We start from the raw sequence: 19,601 nt of genomic DNA, 5'->3' as shown, positions 1-19,601 counted from the left end.
AGCTTTCTCTGAGCAAGTTGGAGGCTTTGTCTTGTAGGCTGTGAGCAAATTGTTACAAAACACAAGAGACTTGGTAGGAGTTTGTGGAATCATAATTAATTGACAATGGTTTTTCAAAAACCACATTTTCCAATTTAAAATAAGCTGTTAAAATAATTTAGAACAGTGTTACGATAGTCCCTTGACACACATGGGTAGCTTTGGGTTAAACATATAAATAATGCTGAAAGGACTATATTTAGTTCCAGACTGATCCAAGGACAACTGAAAAACTGAAGGTCAAATAACAAAAAGAAGAAAAGAAAATTATAGCTCTCCTTGTTCTGTTCTGCAGGATGCTGCTTGGCAGCCGTGAAGGTTCAATACTGGGGAGTTTGTCACATACAACTATTTATGATTCGTACTTTAAATAAAGCAACTTAGCATGAAGTGTATGTACTTATTGACAAAAGCACATCACTGAGTCTTGTCACACTGAATCTAGACAGCAGCTCCTGAGTATTGCAGACATTCTGGGGCCTGGATATTAAAAGATCTCCAAAAGACCAATTAATCAATAATGGCTTTCCCCATGGTCTTCCTGACCTAGCAGTTTCTGCCTAGAACTGAGCTAAAGTGTAACCAGGTGCTAAATGGTGGGCTAAGACCTTTGCTTGATTTTTTTTTTTTGTACAAGCTATTAAAACTTCAGGAACTTTAGGTCACTACTGACTTGGAAGAACTAGGAGTCTGTGCTTAAGCAGGAGTTTGGTTAAACAGCCCAAGCACAGAGCTCAGTGCTTCCATTTGCAGAGGTAAGGCAATGACCTTCAACCCATCTAAGTCAACCCTCTGGTAGTGGTTGTTTTTTCCAGGCAGGATCCAAGGTAGGTGCTAGTCTGTATTCTCTGCACCTGGGAAAAGCATTTCACTTATGCAACTGCAGGTGACACAGGCACTGTTAGAGCCACAGGACCGTATCTCAGTGGGTCATGCCTATTTGTTCACCTGGGGATCTGCACAAGGACAGCAAAACTCTGAATGCTCAGGCTGACGATAAATTGATGGACACTGTCAGTGATGTGATTTGTGCAATCATGTTTATGTGATGTTTCACTTGACCTAATCTTGCAGAGTCTGATCATGCCTGCCTGTCCTCTTGCACAGCTCCTCAGAATCTGAAAGCACTTGCCTACTGGGCAACCAGGCCATAGTTCCTGGGGCCAGAATCCTTCCCTGGGGTATCCGCTGGCTGCTTTGCTCTAGCCAGTTGACAGATTTTGACTGCCTTGCTTTTATTAGGGGATTTTGGTATTACATGGTGTAATTAATTATTTACAGAGGCTTTATTCCCTTTCAACTAGTTTCACACCAGCCTTCCTCTACCTCAACTGCTTATGAAACCTCATTTAGTTGAAAGTGCAGGGTAGTATCTCACAGGATAGTGGGGTTTTCAAATTGGGTAATATATTTTATATCAAAAGTGTGCATTGGCTACCAGTTGGTTGAAGATCAAATGCATCCTTAGCAGTCCTCAGAAATGAATGGGACATCAGAGTCCAATTGAGTTGGACCAATGGGAATTGATCCAACTTGGCTAACAACTTCTCCCAAGGTGGATTCACTCAACTCTGAAACTGCAACATTCAGGGAAATTGGCTTCTTTTTCTCAGATGGAAGCCATGTCTTCCATAATCTGTGTTTTTGCAATTTCACTTTAAATCTAGGATTTGCATGTCGGAGATAATCGGAAACACTTATTTCCTTCCAGTTATTAGCTGGCTGTTGTTTACATTTCCTATGAGCAAATCTCTCTCTCTCTCTTTTTTTAAAATACTTTTGTGCATGCTGTATCTAAAAATAAATCAAATCAGAGGCCCAGTAGTTAGGGCCATCCCTTCAGCTATGAGTTAATCTCTTTGGAGAAGCAAAGAACAAATTGGGATTGTCCTCAGCCAAAGTCCCAGCTGATGCATCATTTTTTGTCTGGTTGCTTCTTCAGCTTCTGAATTTATTATATGTTTAATCTTGACTGTTTTTCAGAAGAAGGCATAAACTCAGTTATGGTTTAGAAGATTGTTTGAAGTCTTACCCTAGTGAAGGCCCGTGTAAACTGAAACTTGAAATTTGGCCTTAAAATGTTGTCTAAAATACTAGTTCTTGCAAATGTGTCTCTTAACAGACACGTTTCTAACAAATGGTTGTTGGCCCACTTCTTTTTTTCTTTCAATATTATAAGGAGCACTTACATGAACAGCATATCTTTTCATTAGTTTAGTCGTGCTGTTCATTTATAGCATCATTTCCTTTACCTCAGACTTTTACAGCTTATTTACAGACTAATTCTGAGTTCATAAACTTAGATATGCAAACATATGATTTTTTTTTAACCACTAGATATTCATGATTTGGGTGAGGAATCCCTAGGCAGAAAAGGGAGATCAGCAGCACCACAGGTGAATGTGGGTACGGCTCTGGCTTTGCTTTAGTGCATCAAGCATGCCACTTGCATGTACAATGCACGAGAGGAGGAAGAGGAGGTAAGTTCCTGGAACCTCCATTTCCCTTACTGTTAACTACCAAACAGGATTTAAAAAGGAAGTCCTAGCCCCCACTATGTATGGTATGTCACCACAGCATATTTCGGAGTTGTTTTTGAAGGGCCATTAACCTCACTATCTAAAAGAAAGCAAGCAAGCAACCAGCATTCCTCTAACTGCCAAATGCAAGGTAAATGGATGCTTAAATTAGTTTTCATCTCTGAAGAACATTTTGTTGTTCATGTTTAGTATGTAAAGGTGCTCAAATGACCCAGTTAAAGTCAGAGCCAGCCACATCAGGAGAAATAATCTTTACACAATGTGCTATCTAACTATGCATGCCTTTGTGATGAGAGGAATAGACCTTTCCTAACAAAACCAAGTAAGAAATATCTTAGGAGCATAGAAGGCTTGATTATGATCTTTATTACCTTGCTGTAATGCAAGAGAAGCACCACTGAACTCCATGGAGTTGCTCTAAATTGAAGTGTGATCTCTGAAATACAGAGCAGAATAAATTCACTTGAAGAAGACAAGTCTCTGTGGCAGTCCCAGCAGGATTACCAGCATTCAATCAATTTCAGGGCTTGTATATCCCAGCATCGTAGGTAGGCTTGGGAAGCTTATTTTGCAGTAGAAATGTCACTGCTCTTCCACAGAATGCTCCGCTAACGGCCAAACCTCCTAAATAATCGTCATCCCCACTGTTCAGCATGTGAATGCTGGGAACAGAAGTGCTGGGGGAACATTTTGCAGTTCTGGCAGAAAAATGTGTCTCTTGAAGAATAGGGGACTTTCCACTGGCGCAAGTCCTTACTTTGAGACCTGTCTCTTTGCTGGGACAACCATCTGGCCATCTCAGAGGGATGGAGGTTTGTGGCACATTGCTCCTGGGGGTAGGTGTTATCTTTCCAGGTGGCTAGGAAAACCTCTTATGCTTGCATGCCATCGCTATGGGCAGAATGCACAACTGAAGGATTTTGAATGCTTAAATGCTTTATTCAAACTCCAAAATATTGTGCAATTATTTTTTTAGGGGGGAACCCTAATCCTGATGACTTTCACTTTTGCTATTTAAGCATAACCATAAACAACTCTTTACTTGCTCACAGGTTTCCGGACTTTGAGATTGCTTTCAGTTCTACCTAGCAACCACAAGCCTAGAAGTAAGTTTTAGCTGGAGCCCTTTATCCATGCCCAGACACCACTTCCTTAGGCAATCATGCAGCTTTAATACTGATGCTTTCAGAAAAATCCAAATAATGAGGGATTCATGATAAAGCTGTGAGATTTTGCTGCCAGGTTTATTCTTGCAGAGCAGAACTAATAAAACTTTAAGGAAGAAGCCTTAGCCAAGTTTTTAAAAGTAGGCTATTTTTATTGTGAAAAACAAAATTAAAAAAAAAAACCCAAAACAACCGGAAGCTTGGAGATTGAACTTAAGTTAATTTAATTCATGTGGCCAGTGTAGGATTTTTGGTGAGCTGGAACCAGACAAACAGGTGTCAGGTGCATAGAAAACAAAGTAGTATCAGTATGTTGGCTATAAACTGAGCCCTGCTTCCTCCTCCTTACATGCATAGTATGATGATGAAAGCTGGCAAAAGGAAATATGATTGCACGTGATTAAATGTTGACAGCTGAGGAGCTTGGCTTTCTGTTTACAGAGGTAAAAATGACAAAAAAGTTGGGGAGTAAAGCTTTCCAGAGTCCTGGAAAATATGAGCTGGGAAAAAAATGTAAGAAAGCCTGTAACAGCAATCTGGTTTTAAATAAATAAATAAATAAATAAATATCTCCAAAATGTTCTAATGAAAAAAAATACTCCGATGCAAATTGCAGAGGAAAATTGCTGCTCCCCGCCGGGTGTGTGCTGTATTCCAGAGCAATTGAGAAATGCATGTTAATGGGAAAGGGTGAACAAGTTTTCCCCTTTCCTGGACTTTTGATATAATTATCTAGCCAACACTGAGAGAATCTCTGCATACTCTAAAACTTCAGTCATTTCTGAAATATTGATCTGGGAAGGTCACTAAATTCCAGAGCTGGTGAGGTCAGGGTAATGAGATCAAGTGACAGGCCCAGTGGTACCCACTGATTTAGTTGTTTAGACACTGTAACCAAACCATGACCTTCTTATTCTGCAGCCCCTTTGATCTAACTATGTGAAAACACAGCTGCTTACTGGATATCACATGTTAGTATGTATGTAGGCGTTAGGGTAACTTTTTGTGACATTTACTTCAATTATTCTAGGGTCAAATTATAAAAAATTAGTATCACCCACCTGTCCAGCCTTATCTGTTACTCAGAGCCCTGTTTTGCTCTCCATTGGTATCTCTAGTAAGAAGACAACCATGCAGGGTCTGTGAGATACTCCCCCATCTGACCTGGGGGTGATGGGGGAAGGTGGAAAAACATCCTCCTGAATAAGACATGGAGCAAGACCTCCACAGTCTTCTAGAAAGGTGTTGGTGGGGACAGGGGGCGAAATTACTGCTATTCTCAATCCTGGCAGCTTTGCTTAAGGACTAGCCCTAGATCAAAGTTTCTTTTAACAGATGGGTGCCTTCAGATCACTGTGACTTGTGCAGTGGGTGCTGGAAGAGAAGCCTCTAGCTCATAGGCTTTGCATGAAGAGATTCATTGATGCCCCATTCCCATGCCCAGTGCTTAATCCTCGGTGTCTGCTTTCCCCCATCTCAGCCCATGGTACCAGTGTTCAGCAGGCAAGGTGAAGCCTCCAGCACGAGACTTGGGTCTGCTCTGGGCTCCGCCTCTGCATAAAACTGCCCGTGGTATAGGTCTGTTCAGGGATGAACCTGTGTTTTAACCTTGTCAGTCTTTATATTTCACTTGCTTTTGGATAGCTGTTTGTTTTTCAACATCTCTGCAACACAATGGTTCCCTCTGGAGATACTCTGCCATCAACTCTCCACTGCCGGTGCCAGAGTCCAATGGTATTTCCTTCCCCAGGCAGGAAAACACAGGTACGGAGCAGAAGTTAAGCCTGCTAAAAGCTGTACCATGCTCCCAGGGAAATACCTACCCAGATCCGTATGAGATCATACACTGGAGCCCAGCTGCTTCCTGCCCCAAGTTTAAACACCGTGAGCACAATAGTAAAGTTTTGTGATGTATGGATATGACCTGGAATCACTTAGAGCAGAGGAGCGGGATGGAGAATTTATGTCTAGCCCAGGGCAGAGCACGTGGGCTCTTGACTATTGTGTACTGTTGCCTTTCCACTTGCACACAAGCTTATCAAAATGTTTTTGCAGGCTTGCTCCAACTTTCCTGTACAGCGTTTAACTCTTCATTTGAGACCTTTATGAGCTAAGCAGTAGCAGCCAGCGCTCAAAGAGGGTGAATGGTGAGAGCTCAGCCGGAGCCAGGCTAAAGAGCCAGGCTGCTGCCGAGCTCAGCAGGGGATGGAAGCCCCCAGCGGTCTCTCTGCAGGCATGCTGACTGGTCTCCTTTCTCCACAGGCATGAGAGTAGATGCATTGAAAAATAAATATGAAGGCAGCCTGGAGTGCCACTGTGTGTGTCCCTCTGAGCATGATTCAAAAGTATGCACTGGGGAAGTTTGGAGATGATTAGACATATGGACTGGCATCAGAAATACAAAGTGCATCCAGAGAGGCACCACAACTCCCTACAAAGTCAAACAGAAATAATCCCATGATGATTTCCTTCCCCCCACATACATACACTCTTCCACAGAGACTGGTGTGGGGTACAGAAACCCAGCCCCACAGTACTGGATGCTGAAAAAAAGATGAGAAGATGGTTGCTGGCTTAATAATCTTGAAACCATTGGAGTCCAGTTTAGTTCATAGTCTCTTTCGTGTGTGCAGTAAGCAGTAAGGTTCAGATCCTTAAAGAATGTTTTGTGATTAGTAGGGAGATGGTTGTCTTTGGAGGAAGACAGGCAGTACTTCAAACTTTTCATCCACACTGAAGAATTGAAGCACCTTCTTTATATGATTTTTCTGTTTATTTTTAAAAACCACTGCCTCTCCAACTCTGGATGTAATGTTTGCACAGTACATGCATAAAAGGTGAGTGGGAGAACAGTCACTCTAGGCAGTGGCACATTTTTGCTGTGAGCACAAAGGTCTGGAAGAAGCAGTCTGGGAATGTCTTCCCTCCTGTCACAGAATGTCCCCTAGCCGCAGAAAAAGAAATTACTTTAATGTGGGGGCTTTTTCTTTTTGCATGAGAGTGTAGATATTTTATGGTAAAACCAAGTAATTGAAATGCTCTGGTCTTCTTCTTCTTGTGTTTGTGTTTGTACCTTGCTGTGGTTACCCTTCAAGCACCAAACCAAACTGCTAAACATAGTGCAACAGCAAAGAAAAACTGCCAAATATGGTCCAAATTCATAGTAAGGCAACAAGTATATATATATTTTTTTTTATTGTGGATATCTGAGAAATCAGCTAAGCATTTGTGAAGTACTTGTCTGAGCTTTTGTTGGGTTGATTTCTAATGCGGATTTATATCAGAATTTGTATAATGAACAAGTGTGGAAGGAATTATTTCTGCTGCTTAGCATTATCTGTATGAAATACTCACCTAGAACAGAAGACCTAGTTGAATATTTGAAAGAAAAATAGCTTTCAAAGCATGCACTTTCTCTCTGTTCTAGGTTAAAAGTATTATGCAGAGGCTTAAATAGCTAGCTGTATTCTGCCCTTTCATATAATGCAATAGGGAATGATAATTTACTTTTGTGTTTAATATTGTGCAGCTGTGAATTGGCTGTAAAGACTGGAAGCACGCTTACACCCATACAAGAGGTGTGCTCCAATTCCACTGTCAGTTGAAGAGATGGAAGAAGCATTGCTAGAAAACTCCACAGAGTGCTATAAAACTCTGTCAGGAGTGTGTTGCTGCAGGGATCAAATAACTAAACCTGTAAAAAGCTGTTTTCTGTTCTTCTGATATGATGCTTGTAGATAATAGAGTACTTCTCAAAGAAAATTCTGAAATAGCCAGATTTGAAGGGGACCAGAAAGGTACTTTGCAAAGCGTTGAGCAGTTCATATTTACTTGCTTTGTTACTTGTATGCAAACTGAAAACACACACATATGTATAGCAGGGAAAGTACGGCTGGAGCATTTTCACATGTGGTTCTTGACGTGTTAAATCAGCCAGCACCTTGAACTGCTGCAACACAAGAAATTGGAGCTGGCTCCTGATGCAGTTCAGGGTGAGGCTGGTCTGCCCAGGAGACCTCTCGCCGGAGTCAATGGGAGCTTTTGTGGAGCGAGGTACCTGTCTGTCTCACACGGTATCGTGGCCCAGTACAAGTCAAGGAAAAGGATTTCAAAGATGGTTTAGTCAAGGGAAAACTGGAAGGAGGAAGGAAGTCAATACTGAGGTGCATGAACAAGTCACTGAGAGAACGCTGTTTCAGTAGAGGGGGTTAGGTAGCTGTGGGGAATGATGGTAGTATTTTCTGCTTTACTAAAGATGGAAACACTGTGTTAAATTTAAGGCCTTCTCTAACTTTTAGCTATCTAGTTCTTATAGCAACCCCATGAAGCACGTATGTGATATTGGGATGGATTAGATGGGTTGTGATGGAGACTATGGGATCAGAGTTCACTTTCCCACAGTGATCCTCTCACTCTGGGCTGTGTTTTTGCCTCCTGTACCTGGATATGGGTACGCTCCTGCTCAAACTCTCCCTGGAGTTCACAATGCCACAGTCTTGCTGGCGTAACGCTGCCAGCCGTGGAGCTTGTGTTACCCCAGTAGGCAGTCGGAACAGTTTCTCTTTTCTTGGGATTAGACATTAAGGCAAAGTGCAAAACACACGATGGGAGCTGGGCAGGAGAGGGGGGGATGCTCAAGAGGGAGAGGGTGCTGCCATGAGAGGTCACATTTCTGTAAGCTTTTCTGTAAGCTTTGCTCTTTGCCAGCTTACAAGCTGTGCTGGAGAGAAGGGCTGATGTACAGAGATGTCAGACTGTGCCAGAGCAGAGTTGTGTTCTTACATAGCTCAATATTATGCCGTATCTGGGAAGAAAGCCTGAATTATTCAGTCACTTGCATAACTGTGTGTAAGAGTGTTTATAATCAAGGACTTGGGTTCTGTCCATATTTATGAATGACCAGGGCTGAGTCTGGGAGTAATTCCAGCACTGATACTGTGTGTGAGTTGCACAACTATTGTGGATACATGACATTGCTGCTCCACGCTAGGCCATGGGACAGACGGGACATCTGGCAGAGTTTGTGCTCCTTGCTTTGAACAGCTCATGCACAGTGGGGACTGCTACTGTACACGCACGCAAACCCGGCACACTTAGACGTCCTTCTACTGATTTAGCCACTGTCTCGGGCTACATCAGAGTTCCCTCTTCGGATCGTTTAATTAGTTACAAGCCACCCCTTGAATTTACCAGGACCCTATGTCCAGCAAAAAAAATACCTCCCCCCAGCTGTTAACTTCCTTGAGTGCTAATTGTTGACTCTTTTTGCCTTTTATTAATGGCATATGGAGACAGGGTCTTTACTGTGCTTGATGAAATGTTGGGCAAAGTGTTGCAATTAGTTCCACAGCTGCTTTGGTCATTGAGTACACTTGTACTTCTCTAGAGGCTACTTTAAACGGGAACCTGATCCAGGCCATTATTACCAACCCCTTTTCTTTCACCTTCAGCTGAAGGAGTGGAAGCCTTGATGTTACCTGAGGGAGGAAAGCAGCAAAACTTCCGTGTCTCTGTTTCACTCACACCTCAAGGCTCTGCTCCATAATGTGCTCTTCCTGCACCACTACCGTGCTCCACCACGTAGGGCATCAGTGTATTGCTTTCTCCCCTAGTTACCACTTTGCAATGATCTAGCCACAGGAAGTCTATTTGTTGTATTTTCCTCCTCTTCAAGGTCCCCTATGTCAGGTGGCCAAGTGAGAGCCCCTGCTGACAGGACTAGCTCCCAGAGCTGTCTTCAGCCCCTCCTGGGAAGAACTGGGATCCTCTCAGCCCCATGTGTCTGATCATGCAAGGCACAAAGCAGAGAGACCTTCCTGGTCTGCAGATCCTATGGTCTAAAACAGAGGACTGCTGGTACTGCTGTATTCATTATCAGCTAATAGCTGTTGGCCAGTGTCCTGGATGAAGGCTTTGCCTGCTGTACTGACATCCATCCAATTTGGGTAAATACTGGATTAAGCAAGAGAGAGGCTGTGAGAAAATGTCATGCTGATCTCCCAGAAACAGCCTGTGATGTATGACTTCTTTGCCTCATCCTAAATGAATTAACACTGCTGTGGAAAATGGAAAAAACAAGCCTCTCTATGCTTTCTACTTGTACATAATAAGAAAGGAAATTTTCCTTCCTGACCACATGTTGGCAGGTCAGTAGATCCCTTCTGAAATGACACAAAATTAATGATGTAGAATAATGCTCCTGTGGTAGCATAAGATAGCCTAATTTCACTTCCACACCCAAAGTAATCTCTTTTTTTCAAGAAACGCAATTCTAAGTTGGTGGGAAGTTGCCCTTTTTATTTCTAGTAACTATGAGTAACTACTGACAACATCAGAGGAGTTTGTTCTGAGGCGGAAGCATCATTCCCAACTGCAGTGTGTTGTGGGTCATTTGGTTGTAGAGATATTCTGTTGTTTCTCTTCTGGAGATACAACAGAGCGCCCTCCGTTGCTTCTAGAAATGTGCATGTACAAAGCACACAGCAGTGAAGCTCTGAAGGAGCTCGTCCTTCAAAGTAGGTGCTTATCCAGTTCCTTTTCAAGTATATTTTTGTCCAAAACCAGGATGCAGCACGTCGGTTGTGCACTCTGCTTGAGGAGTTTTAATTCTTCATAGTTCTCTGATGGCTGGATCAAGGTGGCACAGCATCATCCCTGGCTGGTGGTAGGAGCACAGTTCAGCCCTAAACGGTTAACTTCCTCACGGTGGTCTGTCACCAGTTATCAGGAATGGCACTTCTCTTTGAAGACTAACTCTGTTTGGGATGAAGATGATGGCTGCTGCTTTTAGAAAGCAAAAAATGCAATTACCTTTACCAAAGGAATGGACCAGCTCTAATAGGATTTTTTATCAGACTATTTTTTTAGACTCTTTGGGTAATTCAGTGATTATTACTGCACAGCTCTTTTTCCTTAGGGGATGCTAGACTGTTCCAAAAGCATTTGTTAGTTTACTTAGACATTAAAGAGGTCCTTATGAATTTAGATTATGCTAAAGTACTTCAAAGTGTCCCTAGAGGTCCAAGCTGCTTTGAACTTAACCTTTTCTGCCCAGTCTTGTCATATGTGTGAGCCCAAAGATTGTAAGCAAGAGGTCGGTGATTCTCAGGCTTTTTAATACTTTGACCTATGTTACAACAGGAAAAAATAAACAAACCAGATTCCCTCTGATCTAGCCAGGAAGAAAGAGAAAGGACAGTTTTAGGGGGCCTCTTTGTAACCCTGTTCTTAACCTGCTAGCTCTCCTGACCCATTAAATAGGACAAGCAGGAAAAAAAAACAAACAAAACCCAACTTTAAATACCCATTGCCTTACTTCTGACTGCTTTCCTTTAAAATGTGTTTGGTCCTCAGGGCACCCTGAGATCTTAAATTTTTTTTATAGAAAATTTGAATAATGAAGCATGTGAGACACTTGTGATTGGAAAAATATGAACTTTAATAAAGCTGGTCACGCTGCTTGTGAGCTGTGTATATCACACAAAAATGTGAGGCTAGATCCTCCTCTGGGGCTGTTCAAAATAACTGCAGTGACTCCAGTGGCGCTGTGCTGATTTACGTGAGGTGAGAATCTGGCTCGCATCCTGTATTATCTTGCAATGTGACTCTGCAGCTGTAACGCAATCTTATTCAGCTCGTTGGGTTCGGGGGCAAAATAAGTGCCCATGGTTATTTTTAGAAAAGCACGTCATCAAAGGGGTTTGTATGATTCTCTCTCTCATATATTTATTTTTTATTGCTGTTGACCTACCTGAGCTCTTTTGGTGTTTGAAGACTTTAAAAAGAATAATTCAATATTTTTCTCCACTGGGGTAGCTGGATAGTTTGTTTTTTCCCCTTTCTATTGCTTCATGGTGTTGGAGGCTATACAGGCAAGGCATTATTTTGCATATGATGCAACACAGCTCTTGTTTTTCTTGAAAGGTGGGTCCGACTGCACCTCTTTTCAGTTTTCAGGTGTCTCTACACAGCCTGCATTCCCCTTCACTCTTTAAAATAGAAATTGGACTGCTTGAGGGTTTTGTGGGTCATGTACTTCTCATTTTCCCATCTGAAATCTGAGCCCTCAGACCTTACAGTCATCTTGGCTACAGATAATCGTGATGGTTGTTTTTCCCATTTTGACCCTTTGCTGCAGAGCCTGGGCTACAAAGGGAGGACGAGGGCTACTGGTGTACTTGGGATCAGGGTCTGTTACCGGTCAAAAACCCTCTTGGATGTCTGCATCCTGTTTATATGCCAATATCTCCCCTAATAGCGTTAGGGAGGAGGAAATTTGGAGTGTCAGTTATTTTTGTAAGCAGAAAGCGCTGCCTGTTTCCCCGTGAAACATGAGCAACTCTTTAAGAACGTTTGGAAGCATGAAGCAACAAGGTACTACTGGGTGTTATCACTAGCATTCTTCTTCAAACTATTTTTATTTGCACGTACTTTATCTCCAGCATTTCTTCAGTCTGAGAAGATCAAGCAGACGCCACATGTATAGTGTAGCCCAGACAGCCAGATGACACAGTACTGTTTTGACTCGAAAGTCAGACTTCTGCTAAGCATCAAGGGGCAAACCTTTATCTCTGCACGTAGTGCTGAGGGGTGTAGGGAAGAATTCATTCCCTCAGTCAGTGGAGCTGATCTAGATTTTCCATTGCAGTCTTTAACTGTGAGCCTACTAGCTCTTTTCTCCAAAGTAGCTCTGGGACCCCCCACGAAACTTAGATCCACCAGCCCAGTACAGGTTCCTCTCCCTCATCTATTTCGCCTCTGAAATTCAGTTGCTGCAAAGAAAGCGTAGAAGCCTCTGCTTGGTGCTCACATAAAGGTAAATGAAAAGTCTTCGCATTCTTTCTCTATCCCACCTCTTAATGAAGTGTAATCGCCACCTTGTCCTGCTGGAATGAAGATTGCCAGTGCCCCAAAGGAAGTGACTGGCTTGCCCCCAAGAAATATGTAAACCATAAAGGTGATTCTTGAAATGAAGAGCTTTGAAATAAGAATTTGTCAGTAGATTGTAATGTATTGAGTCACTTGGACTGACATAGGTTCTGGGCTGCAGCTTGCTGTTAAGGGCAAAGTCTTGTCCCTTACAAGAATCCTTTAAAAATTTGCTTTTAAAAGCATGAGATCATCTTGTTCTGTGGAAAGTTTAGTGCATTTGTCTTTCCTGCTGCAAGGTAAGCATAAATCAGACTGTGTTATGATAGAAGTGCTCACTGAAACAAATTCCTAATAAAAGAATAAACATGGAAGCAATCCATCTGTACCCTCCACATTCCTCAGTGAAGCCTTCCTAGAAGCACAACTTGGAAAGGAAATGGTGGGGTGGACGGGAGATACCGCTTGCTAGTAAGCACTGACAAACGAGGAGAGGTATGTTAAAGTTAATTCTGTTTCCCAAAAAGTAAATCACATTCCTACTGTACTTTTATTTTGCCAGCCAAGCTAATCCAACCCCTGCAAGCCTTTGCTTTCAAAAGCTGGGACACTAATGCAATGTGGAAAACTCCTTCCGTTGGCTCAGGTGTGCGTCATCCGGACTTGCTGGTTGCAGTGTTGTCCTGAATTTAGCTATTAAAGCCGGCAACCCGGTATATTTACAAATACCTTTATTAGTCTCCTTCCCTGACTACCTTTTCTCTTCTCCCAAGAAAACCCCAGCATCAGAAACAAACCACCTTGCAACAGGTCCAAATTCAAACTCGCTATTCTATCTAGGTTACATTTTGCATAGGCTTTGTCTGGGTTTGATTCTGGCTTGCAGTCTGTCTTGTCCAACCAGAAGACTACATTTAAATAACACTTCATAAATGGATACTTATGACAAATGTCAAGAGCTTAAGAGGAATAGCCATGGAGGAAGAGGCTTCACCAGTTTCATCCACAGTTCCGAGTTATTGATCCTAAAAACTGAATCAACTACAGAACAGGTTTGAAAGTGTGGTCATTGAGAAAGAAGAGAGAAGTGGCTGTCCTTCATGGAAGAGGAGTTACTCCAACACAACTTTAGCACAGAGTTGTACTTCTTATACCAGTGTCTGCATCACCTTTTGCTTTAAGACTTCAGCTGTTCAATAAACAAACCTGGAATTCTTGGAAGAGCGTTGTTTTTCCCATCTAAAGATGGGAGACCCTGAGCACAGAGAAATGATTTGCCACTGGTGTACAAGTCCATGCCAGAGCTAAGAGTGGGCCTAAATTTTTAGGCTGTCTTGGCAGTGTGCTAGCCTTTATGCATTATATTGTGCTTGTGTGAAAAATGAGTGCCATGGAACTATCTCTCCTCCCCAGTGTAGCTGCAGTGTTTCCTGCATATTGATAACAAAATGAAGCTTCTAAAATAAATTCCAGGAAACTTATTTCAATTGTTCTGCAGGCGGTGATTACAGAACAAGGGGAAAGTTGTGGTAGCAATGAATGCCTTGTCAACTCTCTGAAAGCTGACTTGGTTTGTCAGCGCCTTTCCTGCCCTGCATCATGTGGACTAAGCCGAGTTCTTAGCTAGTCTGATGCACACGTGGTCTCCTACATAAATGACTTGGACTGCAAGGAAGAATATGCAGCGTTCATCACAACTTCATGCCCGTCTTGGGCTGTTTTTGAAAAGACAGTCTGAAGTGTTAGATGGCTGCTGTTATTCTGTACTGTTAGAGAAAACATAGCTGCTTCTCCTGTTCTTCTCAGCGATGGCCTGCCTATCAGCTGCTGCTCTGTGTAGCTTGTTTCACATGAGGGCCCCCACGCTGAATGCTTTAACACAGTTATTTGCCCTTGCAGACTGGGGCAGGTACCCAGGAGAGGTGGTCTGGAACCACAATGGGAAAAGGAGGAGCCTGTGGCCTGAGGTTTGCTGCTACACTTTGTGTTTCCTCAGCCATGCAGGTGCCCAGCGGAGCCGCCGCAGACCCTCCAAGGTGTCCTTTGCGCCGTGCCCATGTACTTGTTGGCTCTCGTGGCTCTGGCACAGCAGCATCAGTCCCTCACTACCGTGGTGTGACTGCTAGCTCAGCATGAATCCTGCTTCACCTGTCCCTTTGAGGGATCTGGTGGTACACTTCCAGCCATACCTCACAGTCCTGAGAGACCTTTTCAGAAACAGCATCTGTATGGGGGGGATGGGGTGGAGGGAGAGAGTGGGGAGGGTTGTTTAAACTGTATCCAAATAAAGATTTGTTCCTGCTGTCGGTGGTTAATATTGATTTAACATATTTTTGCTACAACTCAATTTAGTCTTTGCTCTCATCCAGCTGTAGGAGCTCTGGTTTGCAATTGCCTGTGCGATTAATCCTTTTGTGCATTTCTTTCATTGTATGCATAGTGTCAACCCTCACCTAGCACATCATGTGCTGAAAAAATCCAGAAACCTGCCTTGTTTTCATTTGCTCTGTTGCACATACACATCAGTGTGGGTTTTTTTTAAACAAAAATAGCCATTAAAACAATGCCATAGTGTTAAACTTCTATCCCTCTCTCCTTCCCCTTCTCCCACACCCTTTCATCCTTCCTAAATGCGTTAAAGGCATATATAATCATTTGGCTTTCCTGGCTTACTGCCATATTTATTACACGAACAGCAATGCACAACAGCACCTGTGAGTTTTATAAAGGTCTTATTCATCTGATGGGCTTGCGCAGCACTCGGCACAGAGACGAGGAATAAGTATAAATGGAGCAGGAGGAAATACTGAACGCGTGCTTATGGGAGAAGCTACGAGGAGTGCGGGAGGCAGGGTGAGGGGATTTTTTGAGTTGAGGCCTCTTTTGTGTACTTTCTACTGATTGATGAAGGCAAGCACTCACCCCTGCCACGAACCGCAACTCACTCCCACATACACGCACATTCTTGCCCATAGATCATGCTCCCCTCTGGATGTACGCGTAAAGGGCAAACTCAGCCGTCAGCTCTTACTGCTGTCCTGTTCCTTCTGGGAAGAGGCTGTCCTCCTGCCGCCGCACGTGCTTGGGAGAGGTGGTGGTGGGACGCTATTTCTGACTTTCTGTGCACAGAGTCATGCTTCTGCATTGGCAGTCAAACAGGGCAGTAATATTATTTGTTGTGCTTTGCTCTTTCTTTTTTGGCACATAAATAGGGGAACATGTAAACAGGGAAAATAGTTCATGGAAGCTTTCTGTTCCTGCAGGTATGCACACACACCTGTACGGGTTTATCTGGAAGTTTGATGTTTTTATACTTAATTAATACTTTAATAATTAATACTTTATACTGAATTAATTACTGCAGGTAACCCTTATTTTAAGATTGGTGGGATTCTCTTGCTTGCAGACAAGATGATTCATTAACTGAGGGGTGGTAATTCTGTAATCAGTAACCAGTGCAGATTGTTAGCAGCCCAGACGAAACATCCTGCTTGTGTATCCTCCAGAGCACCATTGCGGGCATTTCTCCTTCTACAGAGAGAGCTGGTGCTGGTGCTGTTGGGCAGCAGAGTCTGTTTCTGGAAGGGGCGGTGAGGGATTGTGGTAGTGAAATCCCCAAGAGCCAACACACAGGCCAACATTGCCTCCACTGACTGGAAGCTGGGCACAAGCCTGAAGCTCTGCAGTGATGTGCCACCCATCTAGTGTGAGCTCAAACTTTGATGGAGGAGTACTTTAATATGAGGTGAAGTGATTGAAAGAGCTGTGGATTTTTTTTCCCCTCTGCCAGAAGAGAAGCACCATCTGGCCAGGGTAGGATGTGTCCCACCTTTCCATAGCAATGCTCCTTCCTTGCTCTCAGAGAAATAAACTGAGCTTAATGTATGACTCTGTACTACAAGACGGTGATGTGCAGGGAGTACGAAGAAGCATGGTCCTTGATACATACAGCTCTGCTGGCAGGGCCTTGAGTGCTCTGATTCCACTCATAGAGCTCCACATGGTCCTGGGTACCATGGCTTTGCTATGCCGCTGTGGAGCACGTCTTTGCTAGTGCGGCGTGTGTGGTTGATGTGGTTGATGTGGTTGTGGTAGTCTGGTAACAGTATGGATTTTGTACTACAGTCATAGTTTTGCCATGGCTGTGTGAAGGAGAACAGGAAAACAGCGTAGCTTCAGTCTTTCGGATGCAACCGTTTTAAGAGCCCCGTGGTGCCTCCCCTCCTATCCCAGGCCCAGGACAGCTGCAGTTCTGCGTTGAACCCTCAGCAGAAGAGGAAAGACTGGTCAGGTCAGTGACTTAGAAAATATGAGGGTTGTAGCGTTTCTCAAGAAGCAGTTATGGTTTTGTTTTCCCTTAAACACAAATTTGTTGGTGGTTTGTTTGGGTGGTTTTTTTATTTTTTTTCCATAGAAGTCAGTGGAACTGTGTTGCTATAAAATCCTATTAAGAAAAATCATACTTGAACACTGGCTTCTGGTTTTAGTGGGGTTTTCTGGGTCCTTCCTAAAATTGTTTTCTTGTTGGTATGTCAGTAACAAAGACAGGCATTTTGAATCTCATGTAGTTTGAGAAGCTTTAAAGGCACTTTCCACTTGATAAGGTCTCTTTAGGAGAACATAATGTGTTTATTACAGGTTATCAGATCACATCACTTATAATTTTCTCAGAAAAGCGATCAATTTCTTAGAATAAAATGGCATTGAAAAAAAACATTCAAGTGTTTCCTAATATAGTGCCCCTTAGCCTATCTGTTGAAGGGCTTTTTCTTCCCTTGTAATATCTATTTGCACAGTGCCTAAGTGTTGAAGTGCATTTTCCTAGTGTTATGGTTTGCATGAAATGTAACTCAGAAAAAGTGCAGTACACCCTCTATGAAGGCTTAATATAAGACCTAAGCGCTACTTAGAGTTTAATGTAAGCCCTGTTTTGATGGGCTGAAGTAGGATACCTGCTGACTCTTTGCACAGTGATGAATTTCACCTCTACAGTTTGATTTGCAATTGATGTTAATAAGGGGATGGCTTACAGGGAAAGCAGTCAGCATGAAGACAAGCGTGGAGGCCCTACCTTTGACTGGAAATGATAATAGGTGTGGTGCTCTAAATTTGACATGGCTTTTTTATAGCTTGTGAAATACGGGAATGGATAGGCCTGTCAAAAAATAAACGGAGGCATGTTTTCTGCTTTCCACTGCTTATAGTGCAGCCCAGCAATAAACAGAAGAAAGCAAGGCAAAGGTGGGTGACAGCCTAAGTCTGGAAAGGGGGCTCCTGAGACGCTGAGCCCAATCCCCTGCGACCACAGGCACCTGTGTTATCCCCTAAGCCTTTTCATAAACTGATAAAGCTTTAAAGCTCTATCTTATTAGGCGATTTTGGCTCCCCTATGTGAATAAGCTCAGTAACACATGCCTGTCTTTGTGCCACAGAACTCATTAATCTGAGGAATTTTTTTTTAGGAGACCAGTAAGAGATGTTGTTAGGAAATAAGTAAAGGAGCCAAAAAGTTCACCTTGGTGGCCAGATTATAGAAAAACTTTTGCAAAGGGGTGAGGGGGTGGATGGGTTACTCATATCTATGAAAACAGGAAAAAGAAAAGATGGGAAGACTGATGTCTTCGGTAGGACAGAAAGGAGGGGAGACACAAAATGAGACTAAGTGAAAGATGTAGGAAAGCATTGTGCGACTTCTCAGTCCATAAAAACAAAGATGAGAAGACTTAAATTTTTAATTCTGTTTGCATAATATAAATACTATTTAAAGGTGAGGGGGTTTTTCATTGACTGATTGCAACTGGAAATTTGGGGAGAGCCTTAAGCACTGAGCAGAAGGCAGCAGTGCTGAGCAGTTGTGTGATACAGTGACAACCAGCAGATGCAGAAAGCAAACATCTGTTGTGCTGCCCAGCACTCACAGGCCCGCTTCTTGCCTGAAGAACAGGCCAGGGTCTGCATGTATGTGGTTAAGACTTTGAAATGTCATTGGCAATGAGGAAGGGAACATACCTGAGTCCTCTGTGGCACCTCCATAGAGTGGTCCTCTATAGCACCAAAGTGGGGTGCACACCAAGGGATGCACAAGGTAATCCATTAGAGTGAAGGAAGAAAACATATTTTGTACCATTAATTAAAAAAAAAAGTTTACTACATCTTTATCTCATCCTTTCTTAATTTCTACTTTTGTGTATGCTTTGTAAGGTACAGAATTTATTAGTACATTAGTACACATGTATAATTTATAAATAAGTACATATACATATATTGGGGGTGTGTGTGCTCAAAAACGTTCTACCTTTAGGGTTGCACGATCAAAAAGGTTTGGAGATCACTGCTCTATGGAGCCCTTAGAAACAGCAAATGTAGCAAATTAATTGATAAAATACAGTCTGACAACTTGGGCAATACATTTTTTAATGCAAACCTACAGTGTGCTGCAGACATTACTGCTCTGAAAGTCTTGCACAGTGATGTTCCTCCATCAGAGAAGGCCAGAGCTACAAGAGCTCTTCGTGTTGATTTGGGATGCGGCTGAGCATGACAGTGAAGCTGGAGAATCGGTGTTGCCTATTTCTACATCTGGCTAAAGCATTTGCAAAGGAGGGGGCGTTGGGAACAGGATCAGTGTTGTCACAGTAAATTTAAGAAGAGGGTTAAATCACTTATTTGGTAGCTGAGACATAACCTTCATGTTGTGCAAATTATTTACGTGCTTTACCGTGGATCATACTAGTGCCTGTACAGCAAGAGCAAAACCCTTACATTGCCTTTATCATGCTCAAGCTTTGCTGCTGCTTTCCAAAGTCAGATTTTGTCAGCCCTTCTCATGGCCTGCAATACATTTTATTCCAGCAATACAGCCAATTAACACAACCATATCAAATGAGATTACTTGCAGAGTGGGTCTGATCCAAACCCCACTGAGGTCAGCTGAGGAACTCCCATGGTCTTCAGCACATTTAGGATAAGGCCCAGGATAAACAGCTTG

The 19,601-nt window shown here is 42.9% G+C and overlaps 1 protein-coding gene across 6 annotated transcripts in view; it reads left to right on the top strand.

Annotated features, from left to right (window-relative positions):
• The window catches only part of TBXAS1 (thromboxane A synthase 1), a 246,993-nt gene that overhangs the window by 25,947 nt on the left and 201,445 nt on the right, over positions 1-19,601 (top strand). The window contains exon 1 of one of the 6 annotated variants that reach the window (XM_064456622.1): positions 15,723-15,876. The exons of 3 other annotated variants lie outside the window; for them this stretch is intronic. In XM_064456622.1, coding sequence (XP_064312692.1) covers positions 15,854-15,876 — 23 coding nt within the window. In that variant the 5' untranslated portion in view covers positions 15,723-15,853. Of the gene's footprint in view, positions 1-15,722; positions 15,877-16,092; positions 16,427-19,601 lie in introns of those variants that run through there. 2 more of the 6 variants (XM_064456612.1, XM_064456629.1) reach the window with 2 other exon arrangements.

This window comes from Phalacrocorax carbo, chromosome 1 (assembly GCF_963921805.1).
Source record: "Phalacrocorax carbo chromosome 1, bPhaCar2.1, whole genome shotgun sequence".
NCBI lineage: Eukaryota > Metazoa > Chordata > Aves > Suliformes > Phalacrocoracidae > Phalacrocorax > Phalacrocorax carbo.
Note: the sequence above shows the minus strand (reverse complement) of the source record. Positions and strands in the feature narration are given on the sequence as shown.